The 16,389-nt window shown below is 51.6% G+C and overlaps 1 protein-coding gene and 1 long non-coding RNA gene across 4 annotated transcripts in view; one reads left to right on the top strand and one right to left on the bottom strand.

Annotated features, from left to right (window-relative positions):
* Nucleotides 1-214: 214 nt before the first annotated feature.
* On the bottom strand, nt 215-11,694 carry LOC308353911. Of its 3 annotated transcripts, none has more exons than XR_013967826.1 (3): nt 10,433-11,694; nt 2,750-3,837; nt 215-1,730 (listed from the first exon to the last, which is right to left on the bottom strand). It is a non-coding gene; the product is annotated as an uncharacterized lncRNA (long non-coding RNA). The 3 variants fall into 3 exon arrangements; XR_013967827.1 differs by having other exon boundaries at nt 2,750-4,350; nt 11,379-11,694; XR_013967828.1 differs by having other exon boundaries at nt 11,379-11,694.
* The window catches only part of HNF1A (HNF1 homeobox A), a 21,614-nt gene continuing 14,815 nt past the window's right edge, over nt 9,591-16,389 (top strand). Inside the window, exon 1 of the mRNA XM_080821061.1 lies at nt 9,591-9,934. Within this exon, the coding sequence (XP_080677187.1) occupies nt 9,609-9,934 (326 nt within the window). The 5' untranslated portion in view covers nt 9,591-9,608. The remainder of the gene's footprint in view (nt 9,935-16,389) is intronic.

Below are 16,389 nucleotides of genomic sequence, written 5' to 3'. Positions count from 1 at the left end.
CTCCCTGGCCTCTGACTCCAGTTCTGACACTCCCTAGGTGGGACACCTGGGGCAAGCTGCTTAACCTCTCTTTGCCTGTTTCCTCACCTATGAAACGGGGATAATACCACCACCTACCTCTTAGGATTATTGTGAGGGTTGAAGGAGCCAAGAGAGTTAATGTGAAGCTCGGCACATAGTATGTGTTCAAAACACCAGGTATTTTTATTTTTTAAAAAAGATTTTATTTGTTTATTTGACAGAGATCACAAGTAGGCAGAGAGGCAGGCGGGGGGTGGGGGGTGGGGGGGCAAGCTCCCAGCCCAGCAGAGAGCCTGATGCAGGTCTCAATCCCAGGACCCTGTGGGGCTCGATCACAGGAGCCTGGGATCATGACCTGAGCTGAAGGCAGAGGCTTTAACCCACTGAGCTACCCAGGCGCCCCAAAACACCAAGTATTTTTATATTAGGCTGAAAACTAACATTCCATCGATGTCTGCTTGCTGCAGAGACACAACAGCGGTGTATCTCACTGAAGGATCACAACCACCCGGTGAGGACAGCAAATGCTTCTGGGACTTGCCAGGCGCGAGGCTCATACATAACAGAGCTGGCAAGTTCGGTGTGTGGGCAGCAGCACAGCCTCCCTCTGGGACTGACCCATTAAGTCCAGGCTAACATATTTATCTGTTCTCTTTGATACCTGGTCCTTGTATTATAGGAAGTCTCCCGGGGTTCTGGCTTTTGCTGCTTAAGGCACGGAGTGCAGAAGCCACATCGAACACATCCAAGGAGCTGTGTGAGATCCCTTCTGCAATTTGCTTGATCCTGAGAAAACTGCCCAAGGTCTTGTTCAAAGAAGAGATTCTCTGTCAATTTCTACCAGTCTGATTCCGGAACAATGAGGGCGGGGCCTTGGAATCCTAAAGTTTTTCAGCGCTGCGACCAGGGAGTTCCTAGCACGAGGCAGAGGTGGAAAAAAAGTTTTTTTGCGTGGAAATAGAGCGCCCTCTGCTGTCCAGGAAGAGGATGACATCAAAGCAGGGGAAGGCGCGCCGGGGGCTCTTCCATCGGTACTTTTCTGCCTCTTGTCTTTGTTCTACCCTTGAGGGTCACTATGCGCCCGTATCAGAACTGGGCAGGGGTAAGGAGAATAAAAAGAAGGCAGGGTCCTCCTGCTCTCACGGAGTTTTACTGACAACAAAGAAATCGTAAGAAACCGGTTCAGAAAGCGTGGATTGGGCTCCATTCTACAAGTATTTCCTGGGCATGTGCTGCGTACGGACTCCAGGAGCATCGGATCAGCATTTACGAACTCCATGTGCCCAGGAACAGACATACCGTGGGTTCTGCCACCAGGTGGGGGTCCAGAGATGAACACCTGAGATGGGGAACAGATGGCAGGTGCAGGCATAGCCTGGGGAGCCTGGCTCTTGGAGAGGGGGGCAGGGAGGAGTTACCACTCAAATAATAATTTTATCTTAGGATGCTGGCCGGCTTAGTCAGTAGAGCATGCGGCTCTTGATCTGGAGTGTCCTGAGTTCAAGCCCCATGTTGGACGTAGAGATTACTTTAAAAAAAACTCATTTTGACATAAAAATTAAGTATTCAAGTTAAACTATTCCAATCATATAGAAAAGAATAAGGACAAAAGTAAAAATTACCTGAAATCCCACTATTTCAAGGTAACTGCGGATATCTCTTTGGAGACCATCTTTCCATCTGGCTCACTGTGGTTTATCCCAACATACCTACAGACACCAAGTCACTTCATTATACACGCAGTGTCTTTCAGAGACTCTTTTTCTTTTTAAATTTTTAAAAAAGGTTTTATTTATTGGGGCACCTGGGTGGCTCAGGTCATGATCCCGAAGTCCCCGGATCCAGCCCTGCATGGGGGCTCTCTGCTCAGCAGGGAGTCTGCTTCTCCCTCTGACTCTCTCCCCTCTGATGCTCTCTCCTCTCATGCTCTCTCAAATAAAAAAATATTTAATAATAAAAATTTTATTTATTAATTTGAGAGAGAGAAAGAGAGCAAACATGAGAGACCACAAGCAGGGGGAATGGCAGAGGGAGAGGGAGAAATAGGCTCCCCGCTGAGCAAGGAGGCCCACACAGGACCAGATCCCAGGACCCTGACATCATGACCTGAGCCAAAGGGAGACACTCAACCGACTGAGCCAGTCAGGAGTCTCCCTCTTCCTTTCGACCCCCTCCCTCCCTCTTTTCTTTTCTTTTTTTTAAGTATTAAAAGCTTTCCTGAAATATTTTCACATACCATACCATGTAATATTTTCATATACTCATCCATTTAAAGTATCAATTTAATGGTTTTAAGATACTGCAACAAAGCTGTGCAACTGTCCCTACAATTTACTTCCCACCCCCAGTTCTGTAGAGCTGTAACTGACATGAAACATTGTACTGGTTTAAGGCACACAACATCATGATTTAGTGTATGTACATATTGCAGAATGATCACCACAAAAGTTTTAGCTGACATCCAACACCTCACATAGCTACGATTTTTTTTTTTTTTTTTTACTTTTCTTTTCTTTCCCTAACCCTACTGTTGGTTTGTTTGTTTGTGGACACCTTTCACACCCAGGTAACTGAGGTTGACGGCTTAGGGCGTGTCCTTCCACATCTTTCTCAAACACTCTTATACAGAGAACACCAGAGTTCTTTGCCCTTTGATGGAAAGAGCTTGCATATTTGGGCCTCACTCGGGATCTACGAAATCAAACCCTCTGAGTGTGGAGACACGAACCTGTGTTTCTAACCCTCAGTCTGGGGCTTCCTGCTGCTGCTGGTCCTGCTCTGGGGAGGCAGGTGAAGGCCCCCGTGGCTGCAGACAATAGTTGGGGTCAGGAGGAGACCGTGGAGGATCTTCGGCACAGGCAAACAGGTGGAAGAGTCCAGGTAGAGAAAAGAACTTGTGCACAAGCATGGGTGTGAGGGAGTCCCAGGTGTGCTCTGGAGATGGCTCACAGTGGGGCTGGGAAGGGGGCGGGCCTGAGGTCCTGATGGCCTTGAAAGTCAGAATCAGGGCCTATGAGTCAAATGGGATGGGTGGCAGGGACTCTTACGGGAGGAACTTTTGCAAAAGGAGAGAACTCAGCCTGGCCAAGGGGAGTGGGGCACTCATGTTATTAACCACGTAATGACAATCATTCAGTGCTGGGCTGTGCTTACAGTATGCCAGGCAGAGTGCGTGTGTGTTGTTACCTCATCAATCCCCCTAACAACTCACGGGGCAGATAGTATTTTCAGGCCCATTCCAGCGAAGAGGAAACTGAGGCACAGAGATGTTAAGCAAGTTACCCAAGGTCACACAGCTGGTAAGTGGTGAGCCAGGCTCAAACTCAGGCAGTCACCGCCAAAGTCTATGCTCCTGACCTTTTTGTTGTTGTTGTTCCTGGGCATCGTAGTCTCTTCATCTACAAAACCAGCTCAAAAGTGACAAGGCTGATAGGCAGAATTACCCAGAAGAACCACCATCAAAGTGATAGTAACAAGTATTTAGAGAGTGAACTGCCTCAAAAAAAAGAGGAAGCATGGAATAGTGCTCAGGGCTTCCATCTGCCATCAGAGGAATTTGGGTTCAAATCCTAGCTTTGTTATGCACCAGCTGGGCTGCTCATATATCCTCTTACAGCCTCAGTTTTCTCAGCTGTAAAATGGGATAAAGTACCTACCTCGGGGTGCCTGGGTGGCTCCGTCCGTTATGCCTCTACCTTTGGCCCAGGTCGTAGTATCAGAGTCCTGGGAACGAGTTCGAGTTCCGCATGGGTTCCCGGCTCAGTGGGGAGCCTGCTTTTTCCTCTCCCTCCACCATTCCCTCCACTTGTGCTCTCTCTGCCGAATAAATAAAATCTTAAAAAAAGTACCTGAGTACTCAACGTGAGGCTGTTGAGGAATTAAATGAGAAAACGGGTGAACAACGTATATACCAGCCACATAAGTGAAAGGGTAGTGGGGCTGGGAGGAAGGATGGTGAGTTTGAAATACAGATGGGCCCTGATTTGGGACTGGGGGTAGTAGCTGAATTCCGAGAGCGCGAACTCTGAGACTGGCTGTAAGGGCATCCCTCCTGTGCTGTCTCCGATGGCCAACGGGGAAGCCTATACCTTACGTGAACTCTGCCTTTGCAAATCGCTGCTCGCCCAGGAGAGAATAGCAATAAAGATCTCAGCCACCACGTACTGAATTATCTACCGTCCCCATTGCGCGATGATTCGGGCTGCGGAGGGTTTTTTGAGCGGTCCACAGCGACACCTGCCGGACACCGAGCGAAACTGCTAGCTCAAGGTAGTTCGCAGTTTGAATGTTGGAGCTTCGTTCCTTTGGAGGATGTGGTTTATGGCAGTTCTGATAAAAAGCCAAGTATCACACGAAAATTATTGTGGAACAGGAAATGAGGGTGGTAATGCCCAATCTAATCCCAAGGGTTGAGCTGTGTAGACTCCAGCAAGCTCTCATTCCATTAGTATGTAGTTACGATTATTCAAGAAGGAATTAAAGTATTTTTTTCTTTCCATTTATGTGTATTTTTTTCAAGTGGCCTCTAAGCTGTTAGAACATAAATATTTAAGAGTTGTTTTGACCTAAATACCTCCTAAACCTGTTAGGTTTTATTGGGGGGACTGTTGTTTGTTGCGCAGGTGGGAGCACGAGGCGCTTTGGAGACACTGGGTGCCTTGAACCAAGTAAGTTTGGGATCTGCATCATGCTTGTTACAAATAGTTGTCTTAAGCAACCCTACCTCTGTTTTATAGATGAGTCAAGAAAGGCTAGCTCACGTGCCTGAGGCCCCCCAGGGGCGGGGCTGGGAGTGGTGTATGGGGACCGTGACATTCAAATTAGGTCTGTGACATTCTCTAGAAGGCAAACGGCTCCTGTTTAGATTTGTCTCCTGACTGGGGGGAAGCGCAGCCTCTTCTGTTTGCGGAGAAACAGGGTCACGTTCTTGACATGTCCCTTCTTATTCATATCCTAGGGAGGCCCCCTACTCAGGGGACCCAGGACAGCAGCCTCTGTGCGTAGTGGGAGCAGAAGCTCCCGGTAGGCTCTGCCCCTAACCCCCAGGCAAATGCACCTTCATTCTGGAGTGCCAGGCTCAGCCACGAGGCTGCGGGAGGGCTCAGCAGTTAGATTTCAAACGCAGGCAGCGGAAGAATCCAGGCCCCTCCCTTTTCCCCTCCCTCTGGTTCCCTTTTCTAGGTGAAAAGTCACCGCGGACAGCTCTGGGCAGCAGGCAGCCTCCAGGCACGGGATAGCAGGTAAGAGACCAGTGAGACCGTGAAGGGACCGCCAGTGGGCTGCCTGCTCCTCAGAGCAACTTGCATCAGAGGAAAAGCACTGGGGGAGAGAGGCAGACTACTGGCTCTCAGGAACTCTGGGCAAGTCATTTAACCCCTTGGAGCCTCTGTTCCCACCTCCCCACTCCCCGCAGATGGGGACAGCAGTACCTACCAGGTGGAGTTGTTCTGAGAATTTAATACATCACTAACGCTTGTACTTAGTGTATGGCTAAGTATGCGTGGTCTGTTTGCAGTGAAATTTAGCTGTCTATTCATTTTCAACAAATAATTATTGGCCACCCGCTATGTATATACGAGGCAATATTCTAACCCCTGGGAATACAGCAGTGAACAAGACAAAGGAAAAAGCCCTGCCCTCAGGGGGCTTATACACTGTAGCAGAGGGAGACTGACCCTAAGTAACACACACAACACGGAAGTCAATTACAGAGCAGCTGGTCAGACAGAAATAGGAGTAGCCACATATGTAATTTACAATTTCCCAGCAGTACTGTTACAAAAGTAAAAAGAAACTGGGGAGATGAATTTTTCTAATTTTTCATTTAGAAAATTTTAGATTGTGTTTTAAAAACATGTTGGCTCTCTCCCAATACACCCAAAATATGGTTTCACCCAGAGGCATTAGCCACATTTTAAGTACTCAGTAGCCACATACTGTGGACAGTGTTAGAAGGTGGAAGGAAGGGGCACTTGGGTGCCTCAGCCGGTTGAACAACGGACTCTCGGAGTCTCAGTTTTGGCTCAGATCAGGATCTCTGGGTCATGAGATCAAGCCCCATGTGGGGCTCTGAGCTCAGTGGGAAGTCGGCTTCAGTTTCTCTCCCTCTGCACCCTCACCTCTAAAATCAAGCAATCAATCTAAAAAAAAAAAAAAAAAAGACAAGAAGGGGAGTAGAACAATAAAGGCATAATCCAGGGAAAGCAGGACTGGAGCCCCAGGTAAGGGGGGGCGGCAGACGACAGACAGGGAAAGGAGTTACTGCAGTTAAGCAGCGCCCCTTGGTCTGTGCTGGCCTGGCCTGGCTCCGCAGGGAGCGTTTTCTGGCCAAGGGCACGTTTTCCTCTTCTGCTGCCAAGTCACGACCCGAGTTCTGCAGAGCCCTGAGGTGCACCCCCTCACCACCACCCTGCTTACTCCTGGAAATGGCGGCACTCCTCCTTCTGGGCACTGAGGGCCACCCCAGGGGACAAATTTCAGGAATTTTGTCAAGGATCTGACTGAACAGGGAAGAGGGGTGTGTGTGTGTGTGTGAAGGAGGCGTTCTTGCACAGGGCTGGGATTAGGGGCGAGGCGAGTGAGGGTTGCAGCCTGTCCTTATTTTAAAATTGTGGTATTTTATGAAATCCTGCCATCTGCAATGGGTGTGCGTGGACAGAACTAGAAGGTATTATGCTAAGCAAAGTCAGTAAGAGAAAGACGATTGTCGTATGATCTCACTCATATGCGGAATCTGAAAAACAAGACAGAGGATCATGGGGAAGGGAGGGAAAAACGGAACAAGAGGACAAGAGAAGGAGACAAACCGTAAGAGACTCTTAATCTCAGGAGACAGACTGAGGGTTGCTAGGGAGTGGAGGGGAGAGATGGGGTGGCTGGGTGACGGACACTGGGGAGGGTATGTGCTATGCTGAGTGCTGTGAATTGTGTAAGACTGATGATTCACAGACCTGTACCCCTGAAACAAATACTACATTGTATGTTAATGAAAAAAAGAGTCAATTGCTCCTAAAATTATTGGGACTGTATGCATGTATCAAATTATCACATTGTATACTTCAAATATATTGCAATTTTATCTGTCAGTTATACCTCAATAAAGCCAAAGCTAAGTAAAAAAAAAAACTGTGGTATTTTAGGGGCACTGGGCTGGTTCAGTTGATGGAGCATGGGACTCTTGATCTTGGTTCAAGCCCCATGTAAGGCATAGAGCTTACTTAAAAAAAATAAAATAAAATTGTAGTATTTTGTTCATCAGAGACTTTTTTTTTAAAGATTTTATTTATTTATTTGACAGACAGAGATCACAAGCAGACAGAGAGGCAGGCAGAGGGAGAGGGAAACAGGCTCCCCACTGAGCCCGATGCGGGGCTCGATCCCAGGACCCTGAGGTCACGACCCGAGCCGAAGGCAGAGGCTTAACCCACTGAGCCACCCAGGCGCCCCTATCAGAGACTTTTTAAAAATAGATTTTATTTATTTGCCAGAGAGAGAAAGGTAGGGCACAAGCAGGGAGAGCGGCAAGCAGAGGGAGAAGCAGGCTCCCCGCTGAGCAAGGAGCAGGATAAGGGACTCGATCTCAGGACCTGGGAACCAAGACCGGAGCAGAAGGCAGATGCTCAACCGACTGAGCCACCCAGGCGTCCCTATCAGATATTTTTGCCTGAATTTAAAAATCATATTCTATTGACTCTTGTATCATAAAATCCACCCATTTAAAGTGCTCAATTCATCGGTTTTTAGTATTCTCAGAGTTGTGAGACATCACCTAGTCAATTCTAGAATGTTCTCATCATCCTGACAGAAATCCCGATACCCAAGAAGCAGTCCCTCCCCCTCCCCAACAAAATCCCACCCCACCCGCAACCAGTCATAGACTTTGTATAGAGTTGCCGCTTCTGGACATTTCCTAGAAATGGAATCATATGTGGCCTTTTGCAACCCATTTCTTTCATTGCACACAGTACTTTCAAGGACCACTTATGCTGTGGCTTCCTTCCTTTTTATGGCCAGATAACATACCATAACATACCAATAACATACCATAACATACCACAGATGACTATATCTTACTCATACAATTGTCCATTGATGGATATTTGTTTTCTCCCCATTTTGGTTATTGTGAGTAATGCTGCTATGAACATTCACATGCAGGCTCTGGCTCTTGTGTGGTATGTTTTTAATTCTTTTTTGAGGTTTGCATTAATTTTGGTTTTTAATATATTGTACCAAAATACAGTTTTTCTCAATTACTGAGCCTTTTTTTTTTCCTCCAAGATTTTATTTATTTATTTGACAGAGAGAGATCACAAGTAGGCAGAGAGAGAGGGGGAAGCAGGCTTCCCGGTGGGCAGAGAGCCCAGTGTGGGGCTCGATCTCAGGATCGTGGGATCATGACCTGAGCTGAAGGCAGAGGCTTTAACCCACTGAGCCACCCAGGCGCTCGATTAATTACTGAGTTTTTTTTTTTTTTAAGATTTTATTTATTTATTTGACAGACAGAGATCACAAGTAGGCAGAGAGGCAGGCAGAGAGAGAGAGAGAGAGAGAGGGTGGGGGAAGCAGGCTCCCCGCCGAGCAGAGAGCCCGATGCAGGGCCCGATCCCGGGACCCCGAGACCATGACCGGAGCCGAAGGCAGAGGCCCAACCCACTGAGCCACCCAGGCACCCCTAATTACTGAGTTTTTTGATGCCCCCTTAAAATTTACACATGATTCAAGTGCCCGCCTGGCCTTGCCTTGTTCCCACCTTCCAAGTTTGGTCCCTTGCTAGCTCCAAGGCTTTGGGCAAGTTGTTTAACCTCTCAGAGCCTTTGGTTTTCTGGTCTGTAAAATGGGGTTAATGCCTGTACCTACTCACAGCTCTTAGGGGGATACAATGAGGCAATGTCGTATTTTATAGATGAGCATAGACTTAAGTCAACATGTCTTTCTTAAGGGGGGAGGAGGGGGGCTGGAGGTGAATCCCACACCCAAAATGGATGTGACCTAGTCCTGACCTTGAGGAGAGCTGGCCCATCTGCCTAGAATCCTTTCTGGCTTTAGTTCCCAAGGGAAACCTGCTCTTTTCGCTGTCCTGTCTCAGTCTGAGCCCCCTACAAAGTCCTCAGGGGCAGGACCCAAAGCTGTTCACCTAAAGGCCTCCGTGGCCCCCCAGCGCCTTCCATTCTGGCTGCCCTCTCCCCCACCTCCTGCCTCCCCCACCCTCCCCTCTGCCCACTCCCGTTGAAGGCCTCGGCTCCCCGGTCCCTCTGCACTGCCATGAGGCCCGCACTTTGCAGGGCTGAAGTCCAAAGTTCAGTCCCTTCGCTAAGCACACGGATAAATATGAACCTTGGAGAATTTCCCCAGCTCCAATGTAAACAGAGCGGGCAGGGGCCCTGATTCACTGGCCGCTGGGGCCAGGGCTGGGGGTTGGGGGTGCCCACAGGGCTTGGTTTGTGGGGTTTGGGGGGGCAGTAGGTGCAAGGAGCCTGGTTTGTGCCTGCCTGCTGGTCGGCCAGCAAGGAGACGGCCCACTCGGTGGGGAAGGCTGCCGGTTTGGTGGCCCTAGGCCTAGTGGCCCAGTGGAGGCAGAGGGAGCCATGGTTTCTAAACTGAGCCAGCTGCAGACGGAGCTCCTGGTGGCCCTGCTCGAGTCCGGCCTGAGCAAAGAGGCCCTGATCCAGGCGTTGGGTGAGCCGGGGCCCTGCCTGCTGGCTGGAGATGGCTCCCTGGACAAGGGGGAATCCTGTGGCGGCAGTCGGGGGGAAATGGCTGAGCTGCCCAATGGGCTGGGGGAAGCGAGGGGCTCCGAGGACGAGACGGACGACGATGGGGAAGACTTCACGCCGCCCATCCTCAAAGAGCTGGAGAACCTCAGCCCTGAGGAAGCAGCCCACCAGAAAGCCGTGGTGGAGACCTTGCTGCAGTAAGGACCCCTCCCCTGTCCCCAGCATCCAAGGAGCCCAGGGAGGACCCCCACCCCCGCCCCAGCTCCTGACTATCCTTTCTTCCGAGTCCAGAGTTCCCCAAGCTGCAGGTTTTAGCCTGGCTGTTGGGGATGGGGCCCACGAGAGCTCAGGGGAATCCCTGCTCCCCAGCCTGGAGCCTCTCAGCCCCTCAGCCTGGCCCTCTGCGAAGTCCCAAGGCCCCATGAGCCAAGGCTTTCAGCCCAGGGCTGGGGAAGTAAGGGCATTTCCCAAGGGAGCTCTGAGATGTGCCTGGAGAACTGGAGGGTGGGTGGGAATTGTTAGCCACCATGGCCCTTTCCACTCCCCAAACCCTAACCTCCCCGCTAAGCACTCAGATTGCAGGCTCCGGGGCCAGGAAGCACGGTTAGTGAGGAGGAGGGCCGAGGCTGGGGTTTTAGGGGCTCCCTCTGCCACCCGGGGACTCAAGCATTAAGCCAGGAAAGCCCAGATCTTACCTGAGGGAGATGGAGCCTCGGGGCAGGACCTGTTTCCCTTTCCTACACAGCCTCAGGCCCCCCCAACCTCACTGGCACACACCATGAGAGGTCTCCCCATTGTGCACCCCCTTCCACTGGCTCCCCAACTCCCCTCCCGGAGAACGGGGTGGGTCTGAGCCTGATGCCTCCCCTCTCCTCAGCAAAGCTGACCTGGTTACTAATTACCCACGAGCTTTATTATTTCTTTTGTTTTATAAATTTATAAACGGTAAAAGGCTCTGATAAGGCCTGTGATCATTAACTTGTAAAGATGGTGACCTGGGGAGGCCTGGGCCAACCAACCTCTTACCCAGCAGGGGTGGGAGGGGTAGGGGTCTAGGGGCTGCAGGGACCGCCTTCCCCAAAGGCTCCTAAGCTGGAATTCTAACAGTCCGACCCTGTGCTGGGGTTTCACATGCAAATGGTCTGAGAATGTCAAGATGAATGCTGGAAAGAAGCTGGGGAGAACTGCCTCACAGATAAGGAAACTGAGGCCCAGAGAGGGGAGGTAGCTTGACTAAGGCCAGCCAGCTGGATCTCCACAGCCACTCTGTTTGGTCTCTCAATTGCTGTGACTGGGCAGTGGGAGGAAGAGCCCCAGAGAGACTCTCTACGGGACCATCTCTTTTCTGTCCAAGGTCCTGATCCCAGCTTGGGGTGGGGGGAGCCCTCAGGGTCTGCCCGGACTTGTGAGGGCCTGGGCAGGGGGCAGGGAAGCAGCCAGGGCCCCCCTGACTTGGCAGGGAGAAGAGGGCAAAGGGCCCTACTGGGCTGCAGGGGAGGGGCAGAGAGTCAGGTCTTGCCAGACCCAGAGCCAGGGCGACCAGGACAGGGTGGGGCTGCGCCAGACCTGCTCTGGGGCCCAGATGGGACTGGGGGCTTTCCGGTGGGAGTGGGGGCAGGGGGTACCAAGGGCCTTTCTTACCTGGCTGGGTGGGGCCTCTGGGTCGGCAGCCCCTTTGGTGGAATGGTGGGTTGGGGGTGAGGCTTCATCCACAGCACCTGAGTGGGGAGCAGAGGTCAAAGTGCTCCCCGGGGACCAGCAGAGACCTGGAAGCTGAGGAAGAGCAAGAGGGGCATGGGGGGGGGGGTGGGGAGATGGAGAGGCCCGGAGAAGCCCAGGGGAGCAGGAGAGCCCGGAGGGCAGAGGGGGTCCCTCCCAGCTGGGAGAAGGGGCAGGGGAGAGAGTGAGGCACCCCAAGCTGCAGTAAGACTAGAGTGCTTCCCGCCTGCCCCGATTGGGTTTTCTTTAATGCTAACAGCATGCTATTTACTTTCCATTTAAATTTGAGATGTTGCTATAAATTATCAACCAGCTCCTTGTTCCTGCGGAGTTTATAACTAACTACCTGGGTTACTTATTGTTCAGGTAACAAAAGAGATCTGAAAACGCCCCAAGGGAAAAAAAAACGGGGCTCTACCCTCGGGGCCAGGAGGGAGTCGGAGGTGGGCACCCCTGATGAAGGCCTGGACAGCCCTGGGTTGGAGAGGTTAAGGCTGGAAAGGATGGTGCAGGGGCAGGGTTTCCCGTGGACGCCATTTCTTTGGAGAAGACAGTGGGAAGAGCCTGGGTGGGTCCTGGAGGCCTCCCTACTGGGGTGCTTCATGCCTGAGGTCACAGTGGAACCGAGCTCTTCCCTCAGACCTCCACCCTTTGTTCAGTGTGTGACCTTGGGCAAGTCTCTTCTGCCTTAGTTTCCCTAGCTGGCCAATGACTAAAACTCAAATTCCCTGATCTCTTCTCTGCCCCTTACTCACTTTGCTGATTCCCACCACAGGGCCTTTGCGTGTGCTACTTCTTCTGCCTGGACACTTTTTTCTAGATCTTCCCATGACCGATTCCCTCTCCTCCTTTTGCCCTCCCTCACTGCAGCCATGTAAATGTAGTTCCCACTACACTCCCTCTTCCACTATCTTCTGTTACTTTCTCTTGTCCCTTAACGGTACTTAAGATGATCTGTTTTCGTCTGTTTTCTATCTCCTGCCATGACATCAGTTTTTCAAAGGGAAGGCCATTGTGTCCTTGTTCACCACTCTTACCCCTGATATCCAGCCCAGTGGCTAAAACACAGCATGAATTAATCAGTGGCTAGGATTCCCTGAAGCCCTAGGAACATCTGCTCTTATGGCCGAGGGAGCGTCCTGTACCCAGGGCTCCTTCCTTGGGGTCCTCCTGGGTCCTCCCTGCCCCTGAGCGGCTCAAACCTCAACCTGAGGGACTCTGATCCTCTCCAACAGGCAGCACCAGGGCATCGAGACCCAGGAAGACAGTGGGCAAGGTGGGACAGTCTAACATCCCTGACTGAGGCCAACCTCCCTGGGTTCAAATCCCAACTCAGCCCCAGCCTAATTTCAGCACGTGATTTCACATCTTTGAGCCCTTGTTTCATCTGCAAGGCAGAGAGGATATAACACCGACAGGGTTAAATAGCATGTAAGTGCGGTAAACGGTTGCTATGAGCAATAGTCCCATTTTGCAGATAAGCAAACTAACGCTTAGAGAGGCAAAGTGACTTGCCCAAGGTAATTTACAAAGTGATAAGGCGGGGACTTGGACCTGGGTCCTCCTAGTCCCACACTCCGCAGCATCCTTGAGGCTGCCTGCCATCCTTGAGAGGTTTATTTCCCTTTTTATCCTCCGGAGTCATTCTCCCTGTTAACCTCACATCCACTCCCTTCCGCGCGGTGCTCTAGAGCTCATGGAACTGCTTACAAATGCGCTAAACTTGTTTTCTCCTCCTGGCAACCTATGAAATTTTTTTAGCCCTGTATCACAGTTGGGGAAACTGAGGCACGCAGAGGTGAAGCAATTTGCCAAGGCCCTAACTGCATGGATAGTGAGTGGTAGAGCTCCAGTTCAACCCGAGATGGGAAGCTTCTCTGCACCGTCCCCCCTCCAAGCACTGAGAACTCCACTGTCCCTCCAGACGTGTGGCCCCTTCTGACTGGTCTCCGAGCTCCACAGCCTTGGACCCTCTGAAATCCCAGGGGCCACCAAGCCAAAGGCCCCCAGTCTTGAAACTCTGCCTGACCCCTCCCAGAACCCATAGGAGGTGGGAGGAGGAGATGTGGGCCGATCTTTACCTCTTCTGGGCCCTCTCCCCTCTGCGGCAGGGCTGGGGGGTCCTCTGGCCACATCATCCGTGATGGTGATGGTGGTGACAAATTGTTGTATTTACTGAGCACTTACTATGTCCCAGGCCCTGCTCTATGTGGTTCACTCCTATCTGAAACTCAGTCGGTCCTCCCACGGGCGCCGTGAGGGTGCGAGGCACACACACAGGACATGCTAGGGCGCCATGCTGGGATGGGAAGCCAGGTTGGCTAGATTCTTAGACCCATTAGAGGGAAAGCAGGAGCTACCTGGAGACATGGCCTGTTAGTTCTGGGTTGGGGAAACTGTCCTGGAAAGTCAGGTCCCTGGAGACTGAGGGTGACTGACTGAATGAGTGTGTGTGGTGGGGAGTGGGTGGGAGGAAGGGACAGAGCGAACAGCAGAGATATACACACAGACAGGAGAGACAAAGAGGGAGAGAGCCAGGCAGAGAAAAAGTAGGAGAGAGAGAGAGAGAGAGAGAGAGAGAGAGACACACACACACACACACACGGTGTCAAACGGACAGTGACAAGACAGTAAGTCTTCAGTTTGAGCCAGGGAGGCCTGGCTGAGAGGGAGACTGAGCTCATTCTCTCTCTAGGGGGAAGGGGGAGGGGAGGAAGGGAGGGTTGCTCCGGAGGGTGATGCCTGCGGCTAGGGGGAGGAGGGAGGCCATCGGGCAGTCAGTCAATCAGATAAACATGTTTGCCTGGACGCACAAGGCTGGACTTTGGACTGCCCTTCCCTCCAGGCTCTGACTGGCACCCGGGCAGCAGGGGAGGGGTGGAGAAAGAGGATCCTAGGAGCCCCTGAACGCAGGGAGGAAGAAGAGCTCAGGGAGAGCTCAGGGAGATCTGGGCGAAGCAAAAGATTCTGGAGTCCCAGCTAGGTCACTTTGGACAAGTGCTCGCCTTTCTGAGGCTCAGTTTTCCCATCTATGAAACAGGCATACAAGGAGTACCTACTTCCCAGGGTTATGGTAAGATTTACGTGATCAGCCCTTAGCACAATGCCTGGTTCACGGGAAATACTCAAGAAACACGGATTCTCACATCTATCATTTCTACACAACTGGGATTTTGCCGTACTGATCGCTGACCAATTCAGATCCGACCCTCCCTGCCTCCCTTTCCTACCCACGTGTATGGGAACTGCTGATAAGAAAGAGGGAGTCACAGGGCAGAGCTGCTGAAAGGCTCTGGGCTCTCCCAGCTGAGAAGGGCAGTGTCCGGGGGGGCGAGGCCAGGCTGGCGGCTTGGGACGGAGAGAAGGGGAGAAGGTGGTACAGGGTGGGCTTCCGAGTGCTGGGGGTTTGTTTGCTTTCTGGTTTTTTTTTTTTGCAGTTGAGTTTTAAATGTTCTATATGCATGTATCGTGTATTGTCTAACATTATATTACATTGTTTGAAAAGCACAGAAAAGCAGCAGAGGACTCGGTCCCTCTGCCCCTGTCCCCAGCACCCCATTCCCGTCTGGAGACGATCGAGGTTGCTCGTCTCTTGTGTGTTCTGGGATCTCACGCAGACCCAAGCAAACATGCCGGACTCTTTTGTGCCATTTCAGATTTTACAGCAACAGCATAGCGGAGCCAGACTCTGTCCCGTCTTGGGGGGCCGGCAGGGCTTCCTCAGGGCGTGTTTATGGGCGCATCCACTTGAAGCACCGCCAGCAGGACCCTTTCTGCAGGACACTCACCTCGTTTCCGGTATTTCGCTGTAGCAAGCGACACAGCAACGAGCGGCCCCCTACGTGGGCCACTCGTCACACGTGCAGATGTTGGAAAGCTCAAATTCTTAGAGGCAAAGTGCTCAGTCAAAGGGGAGAAGACCTCAGGCTTTGGAACCACACAGAGCTGGGGTCAAACCCCAGCTCTGCCCGGTTCCAGCACTGCTGCACCCAAGCTGCTTTTCTTTGCTGCCCTTTTTGTAACACAAGCTCCGGAGAGGAGGGTTGGGATGGAACAGCAGAGGGAGAGAATCAGACACCCTACCCCCATTCCCCACAGTGGGCAGAGGAGGGGAACATGAATCGTGGATGGCTGCAGGTCCCTTGGGTCTCTCGGTGACAGAGTCTTAGCCCACAGAGTGAGATTCAGGGGCTCAAACACACACAATATATGTATTTTTTGTAGGGAGGCTCTGAATACCAATCTGTAACTCGTTCATCAGGAACTGCCCCCCCCCGCCCCCCGCCATGCTGTAGGGAAACTGGCCAGGGCACAGTCTAGGGTTTAGTATAGATTATCAGAAGGTGGGGGTTTTTTTGTTTGTTTGTTTGTTTTGTTTTTAAAGATTTTATTTATTTATTTGACAGACAGAGATCACAAGTAGGCAGAGAGGCAGAGAGAGAGGGGGGAAGCAGGCTCCCTGCTGAGCAGAGAGCCCTATGTGGGGTTTGATCCCAGGACCCTGGGATCATGACCCGAGCCGAAGGCAGAGGCTCAACCCACTGAGCCACCCAGGCGCCCCTCAGAAGGTGTTTTGACTTTATGTGATTTTTACCCGATAGGCTGTCTTAGAATGGAATCCCTTCAGGCGGGAGGGGACTCTGCCGGGCTGGCTCTGTGACCTTGGGCAAAAGATACAACGCAAGCACTCTTAGCCTCGGTGACCCTAGCTGTAAAGTGACAGAATCATGTTTCTCTCCTTGTTTTCAGACCCATTTTTTCCCCAGGAGGTCTCCTTCAACCATCTGTACATCCATCCCCCTAATAACCTACCCATCTACCCTCCCGTTCATTTCATCCCCCACCATCCCATTTACCCGACCTCCACCCACCCACCCCTCATTCACTCATGCATTCACCATGGGCATACATTCTGCCAGGCCTAGTTTGGGGG

This window comes from Martes martes, assembly GCF_963455335.1.
Source record: "Martes martes genome assembly, chromosome: 13".
Lineage (NCBI taxonomy): Eukaryota > Metazoa > Chordata > Mammalia > Carnivora > Mustelidae > Martes > Martes martes.
This window is presented reverse-complemented; position numbering and strand designations above follow the sequence as displayed.